Genomic DNA, 22919 nt, shown 5'->3' with positions numbered 1-22919 from the left:
AGAGCAATGACAAATACCTTCCTACAACTAATATCTAGCTAGAAAATGAAACAAAAGACTAGTACATCTATACGAGCCAAACAAAATGGGTTCAGACTATACAAAGAAATGGATGATACAATTAAAGGAACTACATATTAATCCATGAGTATCTGTGAAAATTATAAAGGGAACTAGTTTGCCTTTATCATATCACGTACACTCTATTTCTATTTCTCTCTAGTGGTTATTGAAATATTGAGTGTCAACCAAACATTTTCCTTAATTATAACCATTGATCAAATAAAATACATTGATTTTATGATCGTTCATGCACGCATAATTACTCTCTAACTCTCCACATGCATCTGAAAATCAATTTCACATCCTAATGAATGTTATTCTTGTTACCGGTGAAAAGTATCAAATAATTCTATACTTTTTCTTTGTCTAAACCTTTTGATTACATGTCGATCTTTGGTATCAACGATTCCATCTGATTTAATTTTCTTTTTTAAAATCCATTTACAACTCGTATGGTTGGCAACCCTAGGTAATTCTATTAAATTTTCTTTTTGGATTTCGTCCTTATAATTTGAAGTTTTTTTTTTTGTTTTAGACCTTCATGAAAAATTTTGTCCCCTGTAATTTGAGGAAATTTCGGTTTATCCCCCTGCAATTTGAGCAAATTTCGGTTTACCCCACTGTAAATTTGAGAAAATTTCGGTTTACCCCCCTGCCATATCATCGATTTTGTACCGTCAAAATTCATGAAGGTCCAAAACCAAAAACTTCGAATTACAAGGACGAAATCCAAAGAGAAAATTTTACAGGGGGAAAACCGGAAATTACCTATATTACAGGGGGTAAAGCACTATTAACCCTATTTTATAAAAATCATTAAACATGTGAGAATCATACTATATGCATCAATATCATTAAGAATCTCTTAATCTTCCTATTGAATTGATTTTCAATGACAATTACAAAAATCATAAACATGACAAGAACTTCACTTATGTTTTTCATAAGATATACAAAATTACAATAAATAATTATCAAGAAATGTGATAAAAATCTTAAATATGTCAAGCGCGTCGGTTCCCTTTTTAAGTTGCCTTCAAAGTTGCACATATGAATTTCCTTTTAGTGGTTTTTTTCTTTTTTTTTTCTTTTTAGGGAAGTGGTGTTGTTTAACAACATTCATCTTTTAGTGGTGCACATATAAAACCAACCATTCCTTCAGTTAATGATTTCATGAGAAATCATCTGTACCTCATGGGATTAAGCCTTCATAGGTTTATCATAAGTCATTTGATATTTCAGGTATCAGCTCATATCAAAAAATTTAAGTGACAGCTTCATCGATATTATATTTCTTTTTCAGAGCATCTCAGACTTCTATGAAAATGAAAGGCTTTGGAGGGTTGAATATATAGAGGAAAATGGTAAAATCTTTCACATTTTCACAAACAAAACCTTAGGGAGTCTAATAATCATACAAATCATTAGACGGTTCATTAAGGATAAATTTTTGCATAATAAATCCTTGTCACTCTATTGGGTTAAATCTTTAACATACTCTCCCGTCCTAAATTATATGTCATTGTAGCAAAATTTGTTTGTCCTAAATTATACTCCTTCCGTTGTCAATTATAAGTAAATTTTAATTTTTCAGATATGTGATCTATATTATGGACCACATACATCATTAATTGAATGAACTTAAAAAATCAAAATTTGTTTATAATTGACAACAGAGGGAGTATGTCATTATACAATATCAATGAATCATTAATGTTTATTTTCCTATTATGTTCTTTACTATTTATTATTTTAACTTTTTTCAATTCTTTTAATTTATATTTCTCATTTCATTAATGAAAGATATTTTGGTAAAATAACTCATAACTTCTAATTTTTCAGATATGTGATCTATATTATGGACCACATACATCATTAATTGAATGAACTTAAAAAATCAAAATTTGTTTATAATTGACAACTGAGGGAGTATGTCATTATACAATATCAATGAATCATTAATGTTTATTTTCCTATTATGTTCTTTACTATTTATTATTTTATCTTTTTTCAATTCTTTTAATTTATATTTCTCATTTCATTAATGAAAGATATTTCTCAAAATAACCGAGTCATTTGTAAAAAATAAAAATTTGTTCCAAAATAATTGACTCATTTCATTTTTTAATGTTATATCAATTACTTTCTTTTCAATTATAATTCTTGTTAATACTACTTTTTTCACTCTCAATTCAATATATTGTACTTTATATTTATGATAATGATGAATGCACCAATACTTGTCAGGGAATGGATCCTCTCCAATGAATGGAGAGATCCATTGAAATCCTAACCTTCAAAATAAAAGATAAAAAAGAATCTAATATTAAAAACAAAATAGAGAACGCACTCAATGGTTTAGATTTTCAATGAAGGTAAAGTCATTGAAGAGAATCTTTTCCCTACTTGATAAAGCATTCAAAACCATTTTTCCCTCTCTTTCGTTTATACATTTTTTCTTAATATGTATGAAATGAACAAAAAGTTTAATTATTATGGAACAGAGGGGGGACAGAGGGGGTACAACGTTCAATTTATTTCTTAATTTATATGAAATTGTTAAAAGGATATATCATTTGGAAGGTCAAATCTTCTGGATCGCAATATTATCTCAGACGTGGATGCGAGTTGTCTAGCAGGGCACATGGAGACATCTCAATATTTATTCTTATCTTGTGATTTTTACGGTTTGTTATGGCATGCGGTGCGGTCTTGGCTTGGTGTGTCGGGACCAGATCCTTTCAGTATCTCATACCACTTGTATCAGTTTACTCACTCAGCAGGTGGTTCGCAGGCACGACGTTCTTTCATGCAGCTAGTTCGGTTACTTTGTGCCTGGACTATATGGAATGATAGTAACAATAGATTGTTTACTAATGTCCAAAGTTCCATGGATAAGTTGTTAGATAAAGTAAAACACTATTCTTTATGGTGGTTGAAGGCTAGTAACACAAACTTTGTTTTTGGCTTTACTTCATGGTGGTCAAGTCTTTTGTTATATTTGAGCATTGACTAACTGTTGTGTAACATTGTTTGGATGTTTCTTTAGGAATTTCTTAGCCACCTTGTGCTCGGAGATTTTCTAATTTTGTTTATATATACCATTTTTGTTTGTTAAAAAAAAAACGTTGTAATGTAAAAGTACATACAAATGTTGTAATGTGCAAATTTATAGCCAAAACATTAACCAAGTGAGTAAAAGAAAAATTAAGCAAGGTAAAAGTAAAACTATTACTAGAAGAGTGGTATTGAATTGAATTGAATTGAATATGATGAACCAGCGTAGTGCCCTTATGTCATTGTTGTCACATTATACTTCCATCCTTGCCTGTTCACTTTGTTCCCCCACACAGTGCATATACTCCCAAGTACATTCTTGGCATTTTCCCTTCTTTTCTCATTAAGCCCCCACATTCACTCACTCTCTATTTTTTTCTCTGCTTTCAACTCTTCAATCCCTTCAATTCCACTTCCCTCTCTCTAATGGATGCAAAAGCAAAACCCTCTTCAGAACCTTTCAAGTATCAGGTACTAATTTTAAATTCGTTCATTTTGTTTCCCTTATGGAATGTTACACACACATTTATGCTTTATAGTGGAACATGCACTTAGTTTTTTCCTCTTCTAACTTTGTTTTCTTTCTCTTATGATATTTTCAGACATGGTTCTTGAAAGTTTCTATCCACTGTGAAGGTTGCAGAAAGAAAGTAAAGAAAGTTTTGAAGCGCATTGATGGTACTTTTACTCTTACTAGCTACTAACAAAAAGAGAAATTTTTCTTCAAATTTCAAATATTTGTTACTAAAGCATTTTCTTTCTTCTTTTACCATGCATAACTATGAAGGTGTTTTCACTGCAACAATTGATTCACAACAACAAAAAGTAACAGTAACTGGAAATGTTGCTGTTGAGACCCTTTTAAGGAAGCTGGTCAAAGCTGGAAAGTACGCTGAGATTTGGCCGGAGAATCTTGACGGGAAGGGAAAAAACTCCGGCAAAGAGAAGAAAAAGAAGGATCAGAATGAACCAAAAGAAGCACAAAGCTTGCAAAACAAGGGAACTGAAAGTGTTACCAAGTGTGAAAATGAAGGTAAAAACAAGAACAAAAAGTCAAAAACTGACGCCGGAGAGTCGCCGGAAAAGTCACCGGACGGTAACCATGTTCCTCCGGTGAGTGGTGGAGGTGGTTCTGATAATAATAAGAAGAAGAAAAAGAAAGATGGGTGTAGTGGAAATGGAAATGGAAATGGAAATGATGGAAGTGATGGTTTGACTACAGTAGCTAAGAGTGGACCAGCACACAGTGGATTCCAATTTCAGAATCTTGGTCAGACTATGGCCCACCAAGTGAATCTCAGCCCTACACGTCAGCAATCAATCTTGTATCCATCAGAAACTGGTTGTTACCCTTCAATGGTTTATATGTCGTCAGCTTACAATAGATTGTATCCTATGGGAAGAGTTGGTGATCCTTCTTATCATGTTCCATCTTCACCCTACACGTGTCCTCCTAGCTTTGTTGATCAATATGGTACTTATCAGGTTCAATCTGGACCGTTGGTTCCTTTTGAGTTGTTTAGTGATGAAAATGCTAATGGATGTTCCATTATGTGAGGATTGTGAAGAAAGAAAATGTTGCACACTTGCACTTTTGTTTTGGTTTTATGGTCCAAGAAGACACTCCTAGGTAGTTTTGCAATGATAGGTTTAAGGGCTGTTTTACAAGGCATATATACATTGTACTCTCTTTGGTCTTGTAAGCCTTGTAAGGGCTGTTTTTGTACTTTAGGCATCTCAAAGCTGAAATGTTATGTTTTAGCTTTGTTTTTTGTTATGGATCTAATGGTAAATCATGGACTAAATGTGCATCTTTGAGAGAAAGATATCTAAATTATGTTAAAAGTTTTACATAAATTTGTCATGAGAGAATTTGTGTGTATGTTAGATATAGTTGGTGTATGTTTGTGATACTATAGGCGTATACCTCTATCTCTCACTTTTTATCTTATGCAACTTGCTTATAGAAAGTATACACAAAATATACACATCGTAAATGACATTAAAATTTTGATGTGCAAAATCATTTACCAAAGAGAGCATTATGGAGGGGTAGGGATCTCATATCATAAAGAAATATATGCTCATTTGCAAAAGGTAATTAATATTCAAGATAAACCAGTTAAAAAATTAGCATGTGCAAAAGGAAATTTTTTAGAAAAGTTGTTTCAGAAAAGAAAAGAAGCAATATAAGGACTAAAAATGTGATAAACAAAATGGGGACATTTGCTTATACTTGTTTATTAAGAACTAGAGTATTTTCCTTCAAAAAAAGAACTAGAGTATTTTGAATCTAAATGAGGGAAAAGGGAAAGAAAAAATGGTGGAGGGTCTAATTTGAAGCACACTTTGTGAGTTACAAGACAATAGGCAAAAAAAGACGACATTTTTTATTGAATTTTGGTCTTTTTTGGGACATTTAAATGTGGCAGGACTATTCTTGTGGGGAAAAAGTTGGAATTTATTAAAAGCACTTTATAGTTGGGGCCATTTAAATCTCAGTGAAAAGTAATTTCATATTCTAAACTTTAAACCTTAAAACTAAAGACTCTATTTGAAAAGCTTCACAGTTAGAGATATATTATCAGTAAAGAGAGATTTGATTCACATAAATTAAAGTAGTTTATAAAAAGAAGATTATAAGATTATGGGGCATGATTGTCATGAAAGGTTTATAACACTAAAAGTGTAGTTAGTATAAATGCATTTTTAGCTTCTTTTCATTTTTGTGTCGGCTTTCGACTGAAGGTAAAAAATATATATTTAGTAATGTTATGATCTTTATTGAGTATAGTGGCTTTATTTATAATAATTTTCAATTCCATCAAGAAAAATATAAAGTTCAGAAGAATTATTAATTCAGTCAAGAATTATCATCTATGTTTGTTTTCTTTTTTTAGCGTCGGTCGGAGTTTGAACCCTGACCTTGCATAGATTATGTATTGTCTCTATGAACTGAGTTATGTTTACGAACACTATGTTTGTTTTCTTTGAATGGTAGATATGTGATTTTGTGTTTTGTAGCTTTTTTGTGTTTTTTTTTTTTTTTCAACGCTTAAGACTTTTTATAATTGTTTTCAATCTTTTTATCCAATCTTGACTGTGATATAGCAAAACACGATAATAAGGTGGTAAATTTAGAGGATTGAAAACCAGAAGTTGAGAAATCTAATAAAAAGGCTTGAAAGTTTCTAGATTTTTTTTCTAAGAAATTTTGTAGTTAGAAGGTGTGATTGATTCTGGGTAGAATATGTAGATTACAAATCTGATAAATAAAGGTTGATTATCCCTTTGCCCAGATTTGAACTTAGGACCTTCAACTTTTTATTTTTTTAGCTCAAATCAATTGGTTACCCAACTCTCCTTAGTTGATTATCACTTTTTTTTTTGTTGGCATTAACCCTTCGGTTCCCAGAGGAAAGAGGCCCCAGTAATCCAGAGTTTGGCCATGAAATAAGGATAGTCTGACCAAGAATTGTGCCACCCAAAAATCGAACTCAAGTTTTTCCGAACGATTTGTCCTTGGTGAATCTTATTAACCGGTTGAGCTCAGTTGCTTGGTTATATTATCACTTATTCTTTGACTTAAGAACTAAAGCATTATACATAGCCAATCATTCATATATACATTAAGTTTAGAAATAGTCATCGGTGCCTTTTTGTCCAAGCAGTTTAGAAATACGACAAAAAAAAATTCTCAAACTAATATTTTATAAATGAAACAAAATAAATTAAAATATATAAAAATTCTCAAACTAATATTTTATAAATGAAACAAAATAAATTAAAATATATAGTTCACTAATCTGAATTCCACAAATCTATTATTATGGCAAGAAATTAACGGATTAACCAAAATCTGTAAAGCAAAATCTTTGAATAGAACAAAATTTTCATATGTACAGCCTTTGAATATCATAACTATCTAGAAGACTAGAAAACACTACTTGACCAAGGTATCCATTCAAAAGTTTCACATGCAAATTTTCTTTGGTCAATGTTTAGATACAAATTGACGCCTTTGAAGTCCGTTTATTCATACCAAGGATGATTACCATTACAGTGACATCATCATGATACTTTCTCCTCCTTCCAGCCGGAATATTCATCAACTCCTCCGTGCTAAAACCTGTAAGAGAATCGATCTGGTTAACTAACCGATAATAAAAACAAAAATATCTATTTATAAATTCAGCATGGGATCTCAGAAAACAACCTGCAGAATTAGCTGCTTTTTCAACTAATTCTTCAATGAGAAATTTAGCTGGATCACCATGAGGATTGGTCAAGATATAAGACTCCACAAGATTCACTACTTCCTCGTTGCTGAAGAAGTCAAATAAACCATCACTGGCAACTATAACAAATTGATCAGAAGTAGAAATTTTATGCACGTTCAGTGATGGCTCGGTCGAAACATATGGCGGACTCTTAAGATCACGTACTCGAAGGATTCCCATTAATGCTTCATTCAGAATTTTCTGCATGAGAAAAAATCAAAGTTATTTGTTTGATATGAAGAATATTATACTCTCGCAATAATTGGATTTATAGACCAGCAAACTCAGAAAATGCATGACACTCTTTCCATCTTCTCACCAATCACCATTAGTAGCTTGAATATTGGTATAAATTTTAAATAACTATTTTTCTATGAAGCCCATACGCTTGATTTGACATGGTATTGATATATAATATAACATGGATATGGGGATGTGGGAAATTCTTAAAACCAAAAGATTCGATGTGGTCTAGATATTTTAAGTTTTTAACACTGAATTATAAATTAATAAATTTCACATAAATGCATAATATTAGTAAAAGGACGTTGATATTTTTTATTACTGACTACATATGCAAATGAGGTTGCAATTTACAACAAGATACTTGTAATCAATCTGTTTGTATGCACTCCAATTGTGCTCACAACATTATATAAGAACAAGGCTCAAATTTTTGAAGCTATATCCCAAAGTATCGAAGAGGTATCCCAAATGTATCGCTCAAAACCTTTTAAAAGTTTTTTAAAAAAATTAGGATACTTCTTGGATACATATATAGGAGTAAAATGCATATATATCATTATCTGATGTGAGTATGAAACTGTAAATATCAGTATCCAAAATTATTTATAAACTCATTGGCTAAAATTTAAAAAAGATACCAACCTTTTTCAAGTAGCCAACTCCAAATGCGCGCGTAACCTTCAACTTTCCTTTCACTCTCCCTGATACAATGGTCTTAGGATCATCGGGATGATCGGCAAGAAGTTGAACTCTTTCAGCTTCATTGTCAACAGTATGACTATCAGTAAGTTGAATAGCTTTCAACCTCTCATTCCCGCTCGTTCCGTTACTGCATGTTGCCAGCACTGCTCTACTGTCTCCTAGATTGAGTGTACATAAATCATTCCCATGAAGAAGCACAAGTAAAACACAAGATCCAATAGAGACTAAATCCGGACGTTCTTCCATTTCCTGCTCAACCATGTACAAGAAATCATTCTCAACCTGACTAAGAACATGTTTGAGGCTATCAAGTACCACATGTGAAAATGATTTACTCGAGGAAGATTGATGCTCGTGAAGAGTACGACTATCATCAAATCCTTCATTGTCAGAAGTGTTGATAGAATTTGGTTTTGAATCCCAATCTATTGTATTTAGATAAGATACAATAGAGTCATAAAGGGTACAGGCCAGAAAGTCCGCTGCATCTCTCCCATTAAAGCCGTCATAAATTGCACAAAAAAGCCAACCATTTTCTTCAGAACAAACTGCTTGCACTCTATCTTCACCGGCAGCTCCTCCCGCTACTTGTACTTCCGTAGCACTAAGAAAACCTTCACTTCGAGAAGGAGCACTCATGAATCTTAACGAACAAGGGTCATATTCAAGCATATTACTTGGACTTGACGGGCTACAACTTAGGTTTGACAAGCTACTATGAAGAGAAGATGATAGCATGTCCAACATTCCAAGACTCGGTGAAGAGGGTACCCGTCGAAATGAATTAGGAGAGTCCAAGTTTGGAAGGATTTCTTCTCCTATCACACCATTGCAGATGTTTGTGTTGGCAAGTGTAGCATTTGCACTTAAGGCAGCACCAGACAAGCAAGAGAAACTGCTTGTTCTTCGCATTTCAGGGCGTATTTTGCAGCCATTGGCAACCTTGCAAGGGATGCCTCTGTCGCTATTGCATTGATAGCCAAAACTTATTTTCAGTTCACCTTCAGGACTAAGCATGTTTATCTCCTGGTTTAAAAAAATCATTCTCAAAAGTATCAATATCACTGGTATATATGAAATGCCTCAATTTTTTAATCAATGTATACATTCATAAATACTAACTACGAGAAAATATCCATTTAATCATATAAAAAACTCAACTGATTGATTTTCTAGATTTTGGAAGGGCTCGATTGATATATCAGATAATGCTCCAACAATGATTCCTTCAAAAAAATTTGCAGCCTGCACCACATACATGAGTAAGCAGCCATCAGATCAACGGATAAAGAAATGATAACACTAAAATTTATTAGCAATGAAACTTGATAACATAATATTTACATGAAAGTATATAAATGTGTGTATTCAATTGTTTGCAGGTTTTAGTGAGTATAAGTATTAGGAAAGACACTAAAAGATATGAATAGAGAGGGAGAAATATTACAATTAATTAATGCAATCAATGGAAAAACAACAGAGATTCGTTGAAGTAGAATTTAGTTTCACAGTAATATTTCAATTCAAACATTGTAGGTTATACATATTCAGCCTCAGATTATCTCTGTCAAAATCTGCAAATAATGGAATCAAATTCTCTTTTGGAAACCAATAATGGTTCAACAAAAACTATACAATGAATAGGTTCTTAGCCAAAATTTATTCTTCCTTATTTATGTGAGAAGGGGAGAGGGTTACAAACAAAATAACAAAGCATAGACAATCAGAGAGAGAGAGATTAACACAAATGATCTTTCATCTATAATCAAACTAACAGCATAACATCACAGAGAGGCCAAGAAAGATAATCTAACTTCAGACTTCACAGTAGCTAAATGCCAAGCATCTCTAGTTGTAAATTCATGTATTTCATTCCAACAAAAAAAAAAACAAAATTATAGTATTATAGTATTCAGTTCCTGTTTGATTTCGATTTTTGATTATGCCAACTCATATTTAGAAGGTCTTTAGACATGAAAAAGGGGAGCTACAATTTCTAGAGTTTAGGAGACGTGTGTTTGGGCTAATCCCACCGCCGTTCCAAAAACATACTCAATTGATCACCATAAGCAAACAAAAAGCTCCTTCTGTCAATGGTAAGAGAATACAAAAGACAAAAGTCTAGAAACACAAATCTATGTGCACTAAAATCAATTTCCTGGTTTGCTTGCTTCCAATCTCTCTCTCTCTCTCTCTTACTCAATCAAGTGTCATCGACAATGACACATTATTATAATACTTAAAACCATTGATTAACGCAAGAGGCTAACTAAAACTAACACTTCATAAAACTTGATGTAAAATCACACCAAAGGTGCATCTATAGTAGGTCCCAGCCTGTAATTATCTATGAAGCACACGTCAACACCAATAAAATGTTGACGCAATGACATAATTCAATGTAATCACATGTGTCAGTGTTGTGTTGAACACTAACACATGACGAACATCAGGACACGCTTTCGATCCCAGCCTGTATATGCCACGCTTTTGAGCAGTGGCATATACAGTCTACAATGAACCAATGCTTGAAAATTGTTCGAAATTCTAACTACAACCATGTCAATCCTTGTCGGTAAAACCTCATAGTATTACTCGTCATCACAACTAAACAATGACCAATCAGTGTCAATTCAACAAAACAAATATTAATGCTCAAAACTCAAACAACAACAACCATTGTCACACCACGTAATTAGAACCTCAAAAAACAAGAACAAATATTAGTACTCAAAATTCAACTGTTTTCGTCAAATTAAAACCAATCTTGAACTTCTACTTAAGGTGACGACATTGATCATCATCAAAGTTTCGAACAATTTTCAAGCATCAACCAACCCCTTGTAGACTCCACATGGGACACTTCTCAATGACCCATCTAAACAATTGTTTTTTTCATCAACAAACAAATACAATTACTCAAAATTTCTCCAATAGCAAAATTATTATATAGAAGCTTAAATAAAAAAGCTGCATCTTTTTCATAAAATAGTCAAAACCCACAAAGAACAAAGACAAATATCTAACATATGAAACTCAAAAAACACAAAATATCATGTAAACAAACAAACACACAACTTATTAGCAAAATATAAAAAAACATAAAAATTATATTTTTATAAGAAAAGAAGAAAAACCCACTTACCAATAGATCCTGAAGAAGGCAATGAATGAATTGCAACAAAGATTGAAGAAGGTAAAAATGCAGGTTTAAGGAAGTATAGAAGAAGGTGAAAAGGGAGAGGAATGGATTATTGAGAGAATAAGTGCTTCAAGGAAACCCGAAAAGCGAGTTGGTTGGAAAATTCGAATGGTAGAGAAGAGAATAGAAGAAGCTGGTTTTCCTCTTTTATATAAGCAACCAAATTTTCTTATGGTTCATGCTTCTCTCTCTTTCTTTTATCTTTTTCATTTATTTTCGGTCAAAAACAAAACTAATTTTTTAAATCTAAATTGTTTGTTTTGAAAGTTTATCTCTTCACTTAAATGGAGTCAAAAATATATATTGACTTATAAATTAAAATTTTAAAATTTTGAAACTTTTTTATCTTTTTTTTTTTAATCAAGCCGTTTTATCTTTTGATTATCTCTTTCTTATATCTTTTTCATTTATTTTTGGTCAAAAAGAGAAACTAATTTTTTTTATATCTTAAATTGTTTGTTTTGAAAGTATATTTCTTCACTTAATTGTGTGTTTTTTTTTTGTCACAACTTAACTGTTAGTTTTGAAAGTTTATCTCTACACTTAATTGAGTCAAAAAAAAATATATCTAAATTATAATATAAGTAATGATATTTGTACAACTATTTGATGACATCTTTTGTGATAAATTTCTTTGTCTCTCTTTTTATTAGTTAAAAATAAGAGAAAGTGAAGAAGGAAGAGAGAGGATAACAATAACAACATCATGTGTATGAGAGATAAACTTTGATTTTGTCTCTCGATTTTGCTCTAATCATCTTGGTTTTCAGAATTCTTGCCAGAACATTCGTCATTATTCTTCTTCTTTTTTCACTTTTATTTCCCTTTTTTAAACTTGGGTTAAATATATTTTTAATCTCTATAAATATACTAACTTTTCGTTTTAGTCCCCATAAAATTTTCAATCACTACTTTTGGTCCCAATTTTTAAGTTAATTTTTGTATTTTTAATGAAATTGTGCAGAAATATGTAGAATATTGTAAAAAAAATTCCCAAAAAAAATTAGAATTTTTTAACAAAACATAAATTTATGAATTTTTAACCGTAAAAAATATAAAAATTCATATTAAATTCATGTTTTGTTAAAAAAAATTAATTTTTTTTGGGAGAGATTCTTATAATATTATGAATTTTTCTGCAAAATTTTATTCAAAAATATGAATTCTACATATGAGTTTACTTTAAAAGAGGGACCAAAAGTGAAGATGGAAAATTTTTGAGGGACTAAAAGTTGAAGGAAAATTTTAAAGGGACTAAAACGAAAAGTTGGTATATTTATAGAGACCAAAAACATATTTAACCCTTTAAACTTTGATGTATCATCCATCGCGTTTTCGAAGAACTTGGCTTACAATGCTTCTTATGTAACTTTCTCAGACTTTCTTTGTTTTAGCCTAGTCTCATGAGCTTCCAAAGACACTTGCGATTCTTCAAGTTTCATGACAAATAATTCTTTTAAATCTTCAATATAATTTTTTTTACGGAAAGAATTTTTAATATGTTGTTTTCAATTTTTTAATGATATATACATAATTATAGATACGAATTAAAAAGTTATTTTTGTTGTGTCCTTTACCAAAAATGAGCACAAACGTAACTAAATTATTATTTTATGGAATATAGCAGTATATTTTTTTAATGAAAATTGACTCGGTTGATAAGAAGGTAAATCAACTATAAAGTCATGAATTTAATTTACGATGTCAACGTAAATATCTCTTTAGTGGATAAATTGTCTTTACAAGTGTTTAAGGGTGACCTAAATACCTTTGTTAATGCTAGATACTCATTTTATAGATTAATTATATGATGTACAAGTGAGACAAATCTTACCTCATGTACAAACAAGTATTTACCATTTGATCGACAAATCACATTATTAAATTAAATGAAAGTTTGATATAATTTATTGATTTAATGGTAAAAAAGAAAAAACATCTATGCCTCTTGCAAGATCATTTATAGTCAATTCAATATAATCTTTTGACAAGTACTCGTCGACATTGGAAATTTGGAAGTATCACGAAAATCTCTTTTGTTGTGTTTTTTTTCTTTCTTATGATAACGTCATGATGGAAAAGGATGTTTTTGATGTACTGTTGTCTAACATGCTTAGAGGCTGCGATGAAATAAATGAATGGTTACACATTTTAGTTCCTTTTCAGAATTTTGGACTTTTTTACATTTTCGTGTCCATTGATTTTCTGAAGAGTTAGGCCAAAATAAGGGCCATCCATATAAAATTCTTGGTTCAATAATTCTGTAAGATCCTGTTTACCAATCATTTTTAGCGACATGACTTTTTTTTTTAATATAAAATTTCAGTGACATGAATTTAAAAAGGTTTAACTACTATCTTTGACATGAGAATTAATTTCATAATAACCGTGTGGAATTTTCAATAAAGAATACAATCGTTAAAAAATGTTTGGATTTTTTCGACTCGTTCATGTCGTTTTCTTTTTTTGACCAAGTTGGTGTCATTTTCTTAACTCTTGACGCTGTCGATAGATTGTATTTTTTTTATGAGATGCCAATAAATTGTATAACTTCTTTCAAAAAAAAAAAAAAATTGTATAACTCAATGTCCAAATAGGATATAGTTGATAGAATTATGCATCCACTTTCGAGTATATGCAACAACAAAAATTGTTTGATATCTATATGGATTTGTTTTTTTTTTTTGACAATCTGATCTATATGAATTTGTTACATGCGATGAATTGGGTCCATAATTTATACATAATCCATAACATATATTATATGTAAATACATATTTAATATTTTATATATACGCATATCAAACACACACTCTTTGATTGACTAATATTTTCATAGATTCCACCAAATCATATGAGTCTCATATGGAAGACCCGTATGAATTTTAATCATTCAAAGAGATTGTGTGTTAAGTGTGTTGCTAGCATTATTTTATACAAATGAGATGAGATTAGTTATTTTTTAAAGAGTGTGAGATTTTAATTTCTAGTTTATGTACAAGCTGCCATGGATTATGTGTCACTTTTGCTATAAAATGAAAATTGAGATTGTATGCGAAGATGCTTGTGAATAAATTATTGCTATTAGTTACGTTTAATGAAAACAACGTTTGTTAGAAGTGTTAGACTATGGTATTTGTAATTTCAATAGATGAAATTTAGGGTGTTGATGCAAATTGTTGACTTTTGTGCATAGGGTCTGCAAGAGTTGTTGGAGTTGTTTGTTGTTAGGTTGGTTCTAGGAAGGGTTTTGGGGTACCGTTTGTGTGGTGTTTTATTTGAGCTTTTAGCTGTGGAGGGTGCTATATTATACTGTTGGAGCTGGTTATCTAATGGAATTGGAAATTTGGAATCATGGAGATTGTTTTATAAGGTAATGCGCTGACGTTTTGGGGTTTATGTGGGAGGTGTTGTGCGGGTCCGGGAGTGATGTAAGCGTTGGTTAGAGCATTGTAGTTGGTTGTAGGGGTGTTTTTTATGCTGAAGTTCTGGGTGATGAGGGGCTGTAGAGTTGTGGTATGGCAAGCTGTTGTGCTGCCTGCGGTTTTGGTTTTGTGGTGCATGTTATTAGGTTCTTTGGCTGCTATTAGATAAGGTGATTGTGTATGGGTGCTTCTTTGTTTTGGTGGTGTTCAGGTGTTGTGTTTCTGTTTTTTGGTGTTGGCCTGCAACGACATGGTGTTGGTATTGGCATCGTGGGTAGCCTTTTGTTGGAGCTATTTAGCAGCATGGTGTTGGTACGACATGGTTACAACTTAAACTACATCAGCGAAAAAATGGCAGAACTTCACCATCATGATCTAAAAGATATACTAGACCATGGTAGCACTTGGGTGACATAAAATTGATTATATTGGTGACATTGGTCAACCACAATGTTACAAGTGGCTTTTTTTTTTCTTCCTCTCTTTCACAAGGATTGTGACATTGTGATTGGTCAATATCACCAATTCTATGTCACCCAAGTGCTACCCGGCGTGTTGGACCCTGCAATCCTAACTATGGAATGACCAAAACTAACTAAACTTGCTAACAAATGCGATGCTAGCCTTCAAATTGGGTCAGGGAGAGACACAACAAGACATTGATAGGAAAATAGTCCCTTAAGTAAAAGGAACATTCAATTAAGAATCACCCATATTAAGACATCACAAATTCCCTATCAATCGCATATTGGCAGCTTAGAGCGAAACTTCAGTTTATTACATAGTTTTTGCCAAGCATTGCAAAGGATTCCTATAGTGAAGCTCATGAATGATAGGTGTTCTATTTAATTAGCTTCCTTATAGGGTTGCGGTCCTGAATTTTCAATCAACCAAACCTTGTACGGTTATATGTGTAGCATTAGGACAGTCACAAACCTTTCCATGGTTATGTGGTGTTGCAGTAATGCGGATGCTTCGCAAGAAATAGCACTGATCTTAAATCCATATCTAGACTCAAATTTAGAACAAACATCACTTCAATTTGATAAACTATGTAACCGAATTTTTCATATGAAATGAATTTAAAAAGTTGACATTCATTATAAAAAATAATTTTTTAAATCTATAAAGCTTAACACTATTTCAAGTGTTCAATATATATTTTCTAAACTTATCGAGAAAATTTTAAAAAACAAGTATAGTTGCATTTTTTTTGGTGGCATTTCACATGGTAAAGGTGAAAATGTTCCCACCATAGAACACATGAGATTATGGGTTAGATCTTGAGGTTATATTTAACTTTATCCTACATCTCCCACACCACAACACTTCTCCTTCTTCTTCTTCTTCATCTTCACTATCCCTCCTTTTTTCCCACCACCACCAACCCCACTATCACAATAACATTTACCAATGACTTCCAACCATGTCCTAAATTAGATCTAATTGAAACAAAAAAAAAATGTAAAGATAAATCATTTTCAACTCAAATATCCAGATATTTTTTTTTAATAAAAGCAAAATACAAGTACCCGTGAAGACAAAAATCATGTAGGATTAACAACATTTACTCATTTAGTCTTAGGTTTTCAATTGGATTTAATGTAAGATTAACAACATTGAAAGTCTTGTATGGAGGATCTTGGTCTCGTTTTCATAGAAGCAAAACTAATAGAACACACTGCTTTGCACTAACATCTATATTAATACGTTTTCGTAATGCCCATTGATCACGTCACTTGGTGTAACTTGCTTGGTTACTGCAGTAAAAGATTTTGGTAGAAGCAGCACTGAAATTGATCTTAATTTAACATTAACAGTTTTTCCCTCTGGTGAAAGAGATAAGGTGTGGTGGGGGTGGAGAGCAAGGAGAGAGAGTGAAGAAGAAGTGTTATGGTGTGGGAGATGTAGGATAAAGTCAAATACAATCTCAAGATCTAACCCATAATCTCATGTGTTCCATGATGGGAACATTTTCACCTTTCCCATGTGAAATGTCACCTTTTTTTTAATCAAAGGATGGATACGCAGAAGGGCAAAGCAGTTGGCAGTAAGTAAATCAACCTCTGAAATGTTATAGAAAACAACTAATTTTTTTTTTTGAAGCACTTAAGCAAACTTAGGTGAATGCCTTAAAAGTACCAAATGAATTTCAAAATAGGCATCGCATTACATAGGTCAAAATAATCCAATATCTCTAACAAAAGTTGAACTCAACACATGATAGTCTGTAAAAAAAACACAACAAAGAAGTGATATTGTGTCTACTGCTTAAGCTCGGTTTTCTTCTTCTGCCATAGGCGATCAATTCCACTGTCAGCATCTCCCTGAAAATAAAACAAGCATCAATAACTCGTCAAAGTATTTTCCAAGGCATGACATGAATTAATACATAAAATATGTCCAACATAGATATAAAGGTTTTCATCCACTTCCCTACTTATTTCAGTGTGTTTCTAATAACAATCACAGTTTTAGCGACATTTTTCATTTTTCAGAGTGCCAATTGATAAAAAATAAAAAAATGTTACACATTAGTTAATTTCACTGTGTTTTCTGCATTCAAAAAATACTCCACTAGAGACATCAGTGATGTATAGAGTAGTTATAATATGCGAAGAATTCATGCAGAAAATTTGTCAAATTTCTCAGCTTACATTGGTCAGTTTGACACAATTGCAAAATTTGAAAAGAAACCATACTGATAATATGTAAACTTAGGCAAGGAAATAGACAAATTAGTTAATTTCACTATGTTTTCTGCATTCAACCTTAGTTGACCATAAAGTTGATGTATTTGGTTCATAATATAGACCAAATACATTAACTCCTGTTGAACCATTTGTTTCTTATAAAAAGGACCCGAGGAAGTATAAATTTTAAGTTAAAACAATGCGAAGCAAACTGCTAAAAGACAAGCAAAGAAACACAAGGCAAAAACCCAAAATAAGTTTTTAATAAACAGGCTCGCTTATACCAATATAAGATATATTGGTATAAGCGAAAACGAGTAGTTTTTAATAAACAGGCAAATACCAATATAAGATATATAGAATCAACACTTTCAACATGATTTAATTCAAATCATATCCAGAGATAACACAATGACATCGAAAAAAGAGTGAAGACTCAATTTGGTCCCTCGCCGAGGCCAAATTTAGACCTGGCAGAGGACAAATTCGTCTATGGCTCATCATAGCAGAGAGACCAAAACAAGTAGTTCGGGTTTAATTCTTTGTCGGGTACTAAAAGACCGTTTGCCTTATTTTTTTAGCTTATGAAACATAGCGTATGCAAATAAATAAGCTTTTAAGAAATTATGTTATATTGGTCTCATCATAATCTGTTTTTCATAAATTGCCTGACAAGCTTATGAATAATACATATAAGCTTATTTATTTGCATAAGCTGTTTTGTACAAGCTCAAAAATAAGAATAAGCCCATCCAAACCAGGCCTAGACTGGGCAGAGGGAAACTATGTTTGTTGTCTTGAATAAATGATACATAATTCTTACAGTATACACAATAATTTCTAAATTCGATTTAAAAACCCAGAACATGTGTGTATGGTGCTTATAGCTTAATTAAAAACAAAACAAATTTACAATTAGATCAACATAATAAGCAAAAAAAACAGACAAAACCCTAATTATTTACTCTTAATTCAACGCAAATCACCAAAATAACAAAGATAGAAACCGAAATTAGAGTGGAACAAATGGATACCTGAGCACGGGTGAAGCCACAGAGAGCAAAAGTGGAGAAGTGACCATTGTAAACACCGCTCTCATCCAAATGACCTATGTTCAGCTGAACTGATGCATGATCCTTAGCAGTAATAAGCCTGTTTGTAGCAGAACTGAAACAAATCCACAAAACAAAAACAGTTCAAAATCAAACACTGATTTTTCAAAACAATTATAATAAAAAAAAGCGATTATAAAAGTTCATACCACTTCCTAGGAATGTAGAGCTCGGTGATTTGTCCTTCTTCGTTCTGCATCTTTAGGGTTTGTTGAAAAATCAATCACTTGGCAGCAAAAATCTAGAAAAATAATAATAAAGTGAATTAGAATATAAAGAAGTAGATGATTTCGATTTGCACAATGAAATGAAGAACTCTATGAACGATTCAAATTGATTGTGAGAGAGAAGAGACGAACCAGATGAGAGAGATTCAAACAGACGCAAAGCAGAGGGAGGCAGTGGCGAAGAGAAGCTACAAGCTGTTATAAACCTAAACCCTAATATTCATGGGCCGGGTTTTTTGAAATTTATACTAGACCTTAATAGTTCATATCAACAACTTACTTATTGCACCTCCTTTTTGTGATAAGCGTTTTTGTATAAACTAGTTTTTTTTATGAGTAGTGATATATGTACAACCATTTGGGACAACTTTGATGACAATTTTCATTTTCTCTCTTCTCATTGGTCCAAAACAATAGAGAGAGAGGGAGAGAAAGGAAGAGAGAGAATAAAAATATAATGTGAGTATGAGAGAGAAAGTTGTCAAAGAGTTTGTAATAAAGTGGTTGTACAAATATCATTTCTCTAAAAACTAGTTCTATAACAAAAGAAAAAAAAATACAAAAACATGAGTGAGGACTATCTCGTATAGCCACCCTAACCATAGTTTTAAAAACCGGACCGGTCACCGACTCGACAAGGTCACTGGGTCATTGGGTTAATGGTTGAACCATTGGGTCATTGGTTGAACCGCATGACTGAACCGGATTAAATCGGATAACTCGATTGTATAACTCGGACTCTATAAAAAAGGTGTATCGATATTAAATCGATTGAATCGGATGACTCCATCTCTATTTTGTTTTATAAAAAGACACTCATGTCACATATGAAAGATCAAAACTCCTTAAACAAATATATGTGCAGCTTTCCCCTTCTCAAAAAAAAATATATGTGTAGCTTTTATTAGAAAAGGAAGCGTTAATATACATAAATTTTCAATTAAAATCCATTGTTTAATTAAACAAAGAATAAAAAACCATACGATTAAAGAATCCAGGCCCACTTCTATTGCATAACACAGCCCAACTATTTTTGTAATATAAGTCACAAACAAAGGGTAATTATGTTATTTTGTCCTTAGGGTTTTTTAAAGATGTTAAAACAAGTATAGCACAGCCGCCGTTCAAAGTCTTTCTCCTTTCTCCTTTGCTAAAATTAGATCTCCTACTTTATAGTTTCAAATCCTTACTCATTACACTTGCATCTCTCTCTCTCTTTCCATTTTGCAAGGATTATCATGGGCGGCGGTGAAGGAAAGAAAGATGGTGCAGGGTAGGTCCGATGGTGGTGGAAAGAGCATTGACCCTGCCGGTTTTAGAAAACCGGCGAGTCACCGATTTTTTCCGGTTTCGGCCGAGTCATACCGGTTCTCGCCAGTCTGATTGCATGAACGATCCGAAAGCCAGACCGGACCGGTTACCCCTCCGGTTCCCGGTTCAACCGGTCCGACCGACCGGTCCGGTCCGGTTTTTAAAACTATGAGCCTAACTAACATATAAGTAGTTCCTTAAAAAGAAACATAATTGCATTTTATCGTCTCTTTGAGAACTCAATAACACCGGTAACTTTAGAAGCGCTGAAAATGTTACGTCCAAAGATGTTTTGTGGTTCATAGATGTTGTTACATAGTTGTTGAAGTTCGAATCCTAAATTTTTCATTTTTTCATATTTAGATTGTAAGTTTTGCTTCATCTACTCGGTCATTCTAATTCAACCAAACAAGCTTAATCACTAGAGAAATTGATTATAAAAAAAAAAGTTGTTTTGTACTTTGAGATGGGTCTAGCTCCATCTATAAGACTCAACCTAGTCTGTATATTTACTTTTTCTTCCAAGTTGGTAATAAAAGTTTGAAATTATATGTTAATTAATTAATTATTGTTAGAAAAAAATTGCAATGGTACATTCGACATTTACTAATATATTGGGTCTTTAAATCGATAGCACAATAATTTATATATTTTAATAAATAAAATATAAAAATTAGTTTATTGCTTAGAAACAATAAAGTAATCATTTAAAAAAACAGTTGAATTATTATTATTATTTTGAAGTAGTTTTTTTTCCCTCAAATTTGTTTTTTTTTAATTTATGAAAAATAATGAAAACTTTTAAAAGTATATTTTTCTTTAAAATATCTTTTTAGAAAGAAGAAAAAAGTTTAAGAAACCGTAATTTGGTTGTTTCATGCAATTCAACCTTTGCCTGCCACGGTTTGAAACCTAGCATATACATACAACAAAGTCGACCCAATATGTGATAACTGATAACAATGTAATTTGAGTTTTTCTCATGCTAATTTTGAGATAAAGCAAATTTTTCTTATGACAAGATAATATTATATTATCGCTTTCCTTAAAATTCAATGGATTGTAAGAGGAGAAGAGCAACCATATATACATTAGTGATGCAAATTCTCATGCAAATTCTTGATTTAAACACTCTCCTTGTTTTGCTCCAAAACACTAGTTTACCGATTTAATCTCTCCTTCATATTGTTTTGACTTTTCTCTATTTTCATTCTCCCCCTTTTCTAAGAGAGAGAAAAAAGAAAAGAAAAAAAAAAACTCCATGGCTTCTCAACCTTTGCATGAATCAAAGAGATCACAAGCTAAGAGAGCACTACGTTCCCTAGGTATAGGAATTGCAATTCCCATTGCCCTCACATTAACAATAATCATCCTCTTTGGATCAGGCAGAAAGTACAATGTCTTAGCCAAACCATTTTGGTTTGCACCACTTTGGTATATTCATTTAGCCACGTTGGGTTCATCTTTCTTCATGGGTCTAGCTGCTTGGTTAGTTTGGGCTGATGGTGGATTTCAAGGTGAAACAGATGCATTGTCTTTCTATATTGCACATGTCTCTCTAAGCATTGTTTGGCATCCACTTGTTCTTGTTATGAATGCTTATTGGCTTGCCTTGGTTTCTGGTATTGTTAATTGTGGTACCCTTTTTATTGTTTACTTGAGGTTTAAAAAGGTTAATCCTTTTGCTAAAGATTTGGCTAAACCGTGTTTGGCTTGGACTGCTTATCTTACTCTTATTAGCTTCAAGCTAATGCTTCTTTGATTATATAGTTTTGTAGTTGTTATAAACTTGTTGATAATGGAAATTAATATCCATTTTAGATTTACCATAGGGGTATTTTAAGGAAAAAAAATGTGTAATTTGTTAGCAATTTTAATGTTTGCGCTATATTTTGCACTCATACTCATTCCTCTCTTTATTCTTTAATTATATCACTTAGTAATTCATTAGGAATTACAATGGATAGTAGTCTCCATCATATTTGTCTCGTCGGATGAAAATTCGTGTTGTAATATGAATAGTAGTCTATATCATTTTATAAATATTAGGTGTTAACTCGCGCAATGCGCATGTGAATTTAATGTAACTAATGTTGAAATATTTGATTTGTGATATTGAAGATTAGTGTAAAGAAAGCTAGTATAATACAATTGTTGAGTATTGAAGCCACAAAACACCTTTTCAAAAAAAAAATATTGAAGTAATAAAACTCGAATTCAGTATACAGTAAAAGTCATTCCAAGTTAAATATTGGAACAAAAACGAGGTTTTCTTTGGCAGTATATTTTAAAGGGTTTTTCTAACCTGTGCAATCTTGCACAGGATAAGCAGTGATAAATGCACCACTTTATGGGTTTCTCCAAATCTTATTAATGAGTCAATTTATTAGCTTTTATTAAATTCTGTTTTTTCTCTCTCTTATTTTTCTGAAAGGCTCTCTCTTATAAACATGAAACCACCGTTGTTTGTTTTTACGGTGAAACCCAGGTTTTTTTTAAGACAAAATTATTTTACTAATGACTGATGACTCTATCCAAAACGAGCCGGAACTGCATAAATTTTGTAAGGTATAACATGAATTAACTAATTCTGTAAGTAAT

General features: G+C 32.1%; 4 protein-coding genes across 8 annotated transcripts; 2 read left to right on the top strand and 2 right to left on the bottom strand.

The window, feature by feature from the left end:
• The first annotated feature begins 3215 nt into the window (after positions 1-3215).
• Positions 3216-4944, top strand: LOC146945441 (heavy metal-associated isoprenylated plant protein 35-like). Its single transcript, XM_085743774.1, has 3 exons — positions 3216-3591; positions 3723-3798; positions 3908-4944. The coding sequence occupies exons 1-3, from the start codon at positions 3547-3549 to the stop codon at positions 4675-4677; spliced, it is 891 nt and encodes a 296-aa protein (XP_085599900.1). The 5' UTR covers positions 3216-3546; the 3' UTR covers positions 4678-4944.
• A 1923-nt stretch (positions 4945-6867) lies between these two features.
• On the bottom strand, positions 6868-11666 carry LOC146945440 (putative protein phosphatase 2C 40). Of its 5 annotated transcripts, none has more exons than XM_085743770.1 (5): positions 11494-11666; positions 9510-9593; positions 8289-9374; positions 7337-7601; positions 6868-7249 (listed from the first exon to the last, which is right to left on the bottom strand). In XM_085743770.1, the coding sequence occupies exons 3-5, from the start codon at positions 9363-9365 to the stop codon at positions 7122-7124; spliced, it is 1470 nt and encodes a 489-aa protein (XP_085599896.1). In that variant the 5' UTR covers positions 9366-9374; positions 9510-9593; positions 11494-11666; the 3' UTR covers positions 6868-7121. The 5 variants fall into 5 exon arrangements, with proteins under 5 accessions (XP_085599896.1, XP_085599897.1, XP_085599898.1 ...); XM_085743771.1 differs by lacking the exon at positions 11494-11666 and adding an exon at positions 10163-10469; XM_085743772.1 differs by lacking the exon at positions 11494-11666 and adding an exon at positions 10340-10469.
• Positions 11667-17099: 5433 nt separating this feature from the next.
• Positions 17100-19180, bottom strand: LOC146945439 (small ribosomal subunit protein eS21y). Its single transcript, XM_085743768.1, has 4 exons — positions 19140-19180; positions 18930-19021; positions 18703-18835; positions 17100-17302 (listed from the first exon to the last, which is right to left on the bottom strand). The coding sequence occupies exons 2-4, from the start codon at positions 18977-18979 to the stop codon at positions 17240-17242; spliced, it is 246 nt and encodes an 81-aa protein (XP_085599894.1). The 5' UTR covers positions 18980-19021; positions 19140-19180; the 3' UTR covers positions 17100-17239.
• Positions 19181-21480: 2300 nt separating this feature from the next.
• LOC146945438 (translocator protein homolog) lies at positions 21481-22419 on the top strand. Its single transcript, XM_085743767.1, has one exon. The coding sequence runs from the start codon at positions 21580-21582 to the stop codon at positions 22078-22080; it is 501 nt and encodes a 166-aa protein (XP_085599893.1). The 5' UTR covers positions 21481-21579; the 3' UTR covers positions 22081-22419.
• Positions 22420-22919: the final 500 nt, after the last annotated feature.

The sequence above is a fragment of the Medicago sativa genome, chromosome 2 (genome assembly GCF_051527215.1).
Source record: "Medicago sativa cultivar Bolivia chromosome 2, Bolivia_mono, whole genome shotgun sequence".
Taxonomy (NCBI): Eukaryota; Viridiplantae; Streptophyta; class Magnoliopsida; order Fabales; family Fabaceae; genus Medicago; species Medicago sativa.
Note: the sequence above shows the minus strand (reverse complement) of the source record. Positions and strands in the feature narration are given on the sequence as shown.